The 5,000-nt window shown below is 39.5% G+C and overlaps 1 protein-coding gene across 1 annotated transcript in view; it reads right to left on the bottom strand.

Annotated features, from left to right (window-relative positions):
• The window catches only part of LOC138031258 (E3 ubiquitin-protein ligase rnf213-alpha-like), an 83,286-nt gene that overhangs the window by 40,478 nt on the left and 37,808 nt on the right, over positions 1-5,000 (bottom strand). Inside the window, 8 exon segments of the mRNA XM_068878956.1 lie at positions 389-574; positions 956-1,041; positions 1,381-1,488; positions 1,580-1,715; positions 1,832-1,920; positions 1,997-2,153; positions 3,376-3,534; positions 4,172-4,527. Of these exon segments, the coding sequence (XP_068735057.1) occupies positions 389-574; positions 956-1,041; positions 1,381-1,488; positions 1,580-1,715; positions 1,832-1,920; positions 1,997-2,153; positions 3,376-3,534; positions 4,172-4,527 (1,277 nt within the window).

Genomic DNA, 5,000 nt, shown 5'->3' with positions numbered 1-5,000 from the left:
GCTCTTTTAGGTTATTGACGAGCACCCAAAAGATGAATTGGACCAAAAAAAGTTACAAATTTGCACAAAAAGATTATGTAATATTTTGTTAGTATTTGCTTTTCTGGCTGTATAGAGCTTGGATGTTGAGAAGTGACGAAATACTCTAAAATCGCACCGCACAGAGCAGTACGTATTCTTAACAGGACCGTAAGGCTTTTTCCGGCCCTGCTCGCGCTAATGCGTACGGACCTCAAACGGGGATTTTCCCAATAGTTTTACAATGAAAGTGCACGCGGGGCCGTACAGGCCATATGATAAGATGCCTTAAGCATCAAACTGAAAAGAAAATAAATGTCCCATTACAAACACAAAAGCAAAAGCAATTTGACGCGTCTGAGCCGTTTACCTGCTGCGTTTCTTTGAACCAGTCACTTCAGCAAAGTCATTCACCCAATTTTGAAGTTTCTCAACCAGCCACATCTGCTCTGACGTTAAGCTCGTTGATGTAACCAGCAAGTGTTTCTCCAAACGGTTTATCAGAGGAATGGGAAAACTGTTGTAGACCACCTCCTTTTCAGCGATAACTATCAGCCTAGAAACAACCAAAGTTGGTTTAACGGATAGCAGAAGCCAAATGGAATGAAAAAAGGATTGTTAACCTCATTAAAGTGCTACTACGATGAAAAAAAAAAAATTCACTTCTCGTTTTTCTTCACATTTCGAAAGTACTTGCGTTGAATGCTCAACAAGCAAAATTTGTCGTAGTAATTTCAAGAGGAAGACTGCCAAGGTCATTGGTTTAAATCCCACTCAAGGATGGATTTTCTTGTGGGTTGTAGGGTGGGACTCCCTTCAACATCAATCACCGGAAACAGCTGTTGGTCCAGGGCCATAGATAAGCAGATTCCAAATTACAACCAACTACCCACACAGAAATTAATGCATTATGTGCAAAACATATCGTGTCCCTCACTTGAAATCATCATGGACGCGGCATTTAACACGGTGTGTGCCAAGACCAAGATCCACATACTTCTGTCCTCCAAGATACACATAGTACTGAAAATAAAGTTTAATTGAGCTAGCAGTGGTGAGTTACAAAAGAAACTAGTCCTGCATTGGTAAGAGAGTGAAGCTGTACTATTTTGTATCAACTGAGTTAATTGGTAATGCTACTGTTGAAAGGTTTAAGGCTACTGTTCTTTAAGTTAGGCCTTTGAGGTGAATTCAAAGGGATTAATCGCTCGCTGAATCATTTTCCCCAATGATGGATTAGGATATGGCATTAAAATAATTGAATCACTTCACAAGCTATATCTTGTTAAGTAGACGATGACAATACCTCCATGGGCGAACACCTGGCTTCCAGGCAACAAAAATGGAACAGAAGTTTCATACCTGATTGAGTGCGTCATACAGACTCTCGTAGAGACTTTCCAAGTTCAACAAAATAACTGTTCTTCCAGTTTCCATGCAAACTTTGATTCGATTTATGTTGCGACAGATCTAAAACCATTCAAATAAACAAGGTTTCAGCAAAGTACTGACTCATTAATACACGAGCCATCCCCTTCATTTTGCGATCCAATGATTATACCTGTGTGTACTCTTGGTCACTTGGAAAGCTACTTCCAAAAATCACTACTGCATCATCTGACTTCCTCAAGAGCTGCTGCTGGATGATTCTTAACGCTGCATAATTTTCAGTAAGGATCAACAGATAGCGGTTCTCACTGAAAGAGATTTAACAAGTCAAATATTAATGAAGAGGAATCCTGGCTAAGGAAAGCAGAACATTTTTTTCTCTGAAATATAAGGAAACAATAAGCGGCGAAGAATTGTAAGATACCTGAAATTAGTCTGGTCCGCCACATCTTCCCTCGCAAGGCTTGCTTTGATAAGTCTGATCGTTGTTGAGCTTCTAACGTCTGGATTGTCCTAGCGAGCAAAAGAAGACAATTATATCATCCGCCGTCCCATGAAGACTTTTATTAGTAAATTAGTATTTACTTACATCGGAATCCTGGATGTTGGCCATTTGACGTTTGAATATTTCCACTGGTTTTCTTTCAGTTAGGCCACCAAAGTTCCTTTTAATAGCGTGTTCAAGCTCATTCCAACCAGGTCTTTGGCCAGATTTAGCAGCAATAGCATAAACCATCTTAATGAGGCTTAAATGAAATACAAAATGATGCCATGAAAGTCGTGGTTCTAACCGATTCTATATCCCATTTTGCCGTACTAATATCAGGAAATTTCCCATCATTTACCAAGGCCCAGTCTTCTTCAATAAGTTATGCCCTGAAATTCGAAATGTTCATTCATTATATTTTTTTCAATCTAAGATTAAAACGTATCTTTTGTCATGTTATTAATCAGATTCTGATATATTCTCCTTCTTGTTCTTGTTACTAGTGTAAAATAAGGAAAACATCGTGTTATGTTTAATGGTAATTTAATTAAGCACATAAGCCCCATGGTTTCTTCTGGGCTCCCTTGCCATGTGATAATAGGCCTTTTGCAACTAAACGATCACATGGCACAAAATCCGCCATGCTTGGAGGGCAAGCTCATTATTATTTCCCCACTGGGACATTAAAACAAAGAGACCTGAATCAGTCAAGCTTGACTTGCCTTTGTTTTAATGTCCCAGTGGGGGAATAATAATGAGCTTGCCATTCAGCATGGCGGATTTTCTACCATGTGATTGTTAGTTGCAAAAGGCCTTATTTCTTTTTTATGCTGTACTTTGTAATGTACTGTGGCTAAATAAACTGAACTGAACTGAACTGAAGTGGTGCTCGCACTTATCTTGACAATTTAAGCAATTGTCTCTTATAGACACCCGAAAAATTCAGATGGCTCCAATGGCATTCGAACCCATAAACTTTGCGATGCCGGTGCAAGGCTCTACCAAGTGAGCTCTGAAGCCACTCAGTTAGGATCACTTCAAATATATATACATTTATTTGAATCATCGACTCCTTTCAAGGGAACACTTGAGCCCAGCAAATTGACCTGCTCCGAATTAAGTGGCTTCGACATCCCAGAGGTCATGGGTTCAAATCCGGTTGAAGCCACCTGAATTTTTCAGCTGTCTGAGAGAGAAAATTGCTTAAATTGTCCAGATACTGTAAGTGTGACGATCACCTCTTCCCTTCGTCTATAATCCGCACTTCACATATACAAAATACGTAATACCATGTCAGTGAAATACTGTAAAACAGAAATTCTCCCAGGTGTCTATAAGAGACAATTGCTTTAATTGTACAAGTGTGACGATCAATTCTCACCTTCGTCTATAACCCGCACTTCGCATTTACAAAATACGCAATACCATGTCAGTGAAATACGGTAAAACGGAAATTCTCCCAAAAATTCAAAATTCTATACCTGTAAAAGTCACGAAGCCCAAAAAATTCTTCTTTGTCAAATCTTTTCAACGTTTCAAAGTCCTTCTGCTCTTTGTAAAGTTTTGCATATCCATTTGCCAGTGGAGGTATCAGAAGCTGAATGAGATTTTTAATTCTTGGGTCTGTTGAGCAAATACCCCTGTAAAGCAAGCAATGAAGATAAGCGCTTGAGGTAACCAGTCATTTTAAAACAAAACTAAATAAAATAATATAACAAATTGTGCCTGAAATATATGAAAGACGTGTACTGTAAAACGGGGTTCTAATGACTATGGGAAGTGAAGAATGATCACCCCGGTTGCGAGCAACTTGAGTGCATTCGCAAAGGACCTGCGATGACCATTCTCGCTTACAGTTAGAAAGTGGCGGTGCCAATCGGAAAACAAACACAGGGCTCGTTAAGGATACTGCACGCCTTGCCACTGTTGATTTCAACCACTACTTCACAGCAAATACAGCTCCTCCTAAGCCAGAGACACTTTCTTCGTATATTGCATAATATAACATTATTCTCAGAAACCACGAAAAATGACTTTAAGTGTTAATTCCTTGTTTAGTTCGTCGTAGAATACGCACTAATAAATAAGATACTTATAGCTCATTAAGACATAATGCGTCTTGTTTCCGTCTTTTTCTAAACGAAAGAAACAGAGAATAAAAATCCTTGCCCGAATCAGCTATCGCCGGATAATGCGTCTTTAGTACAAAGAGAGCAATTTTCTGCTCTAATCAAAACAATGTCGGCGTCTGCAAACGAGAATTGGTTAAAAACTCACAATGCACTCTCCACTAGCTCTGATAAACCTGGTACTTCACGTGACAACATGATACCACGATTCATCTTTGCAGGATCTAGGGCCCAGTTCGAGATTCCAATGAAAGCTACTCGTTGAGGTTTTTCTTCAGTTTCGATGACGTCATCTGATGATGTCACATCATCCTCTAGTAGAGGATGTAGTGTCTTAAGAGGCATTAGTGGAGAGTCCTCTGCCAGGCCAACTTCATCAAGGACCACAACTGAAACAAATCTGTCCAGGTTTTTTCTTTCTTGTAGCTTCCTGCATTGGCGAAAAGTCCCCACAATACCGTCAGGGGTTGAAAGCGGACTACATTGGTATGATGCCATATGGACCTGCAGTTAAAAGACCTATTATTCACAGACGCAGGGAGAATTATAATAGAGAGTTTGTTCAAAGGAGAAACGTATCATATATCTGACAAAACATATAGCGAGGTAGCTGCTTGATATATTCTCCGGCTACGAACTAAGCAAACAAGGCATTGCATGTCAAAACAGATACTCCGACATTAACTTGAACAATTTGTTCAAAAGTACTGAAGGCTAAAACTGCTCTGCTAGTTCGCGGCGCCTGACCCCTCTTGTAATATATTAAATTAACATTTTCGTTGCAGACATAAATCTTCCAAACAGTCAACATAAAACACGTTTAGCCGTTTTCTTCTCGAAGTTTCACTTTTCGCGCATTTTGACTCACGACATAATATAACTGGGAGCAACGGTGGAAACGTAACTGAATGCGGATAAAATTGGGGGCAACTTTAAGATTCCTATCCGACGGAAGGTATAAACCACTTGCTATTTAC

Source organism: Montipora capricornis, chromosome 2, assembly GCF_036669925.1.
Source record: "Montipora capricornis isolate CH-2021 chromosome 2, ASM3666992v2, whole genome shotgun sequence".
NCBI lineage: Eukaryota > Metazoa > Cnidaria > Anthozoa > Scleractinia > Acroporidae > Montipora > Montipora capricornis.
The sequence above is the reverse complement of the archived record's forward strand: the minus strand, read 5'-3'. Positions and strand labels throughout refer to the sequence as shown.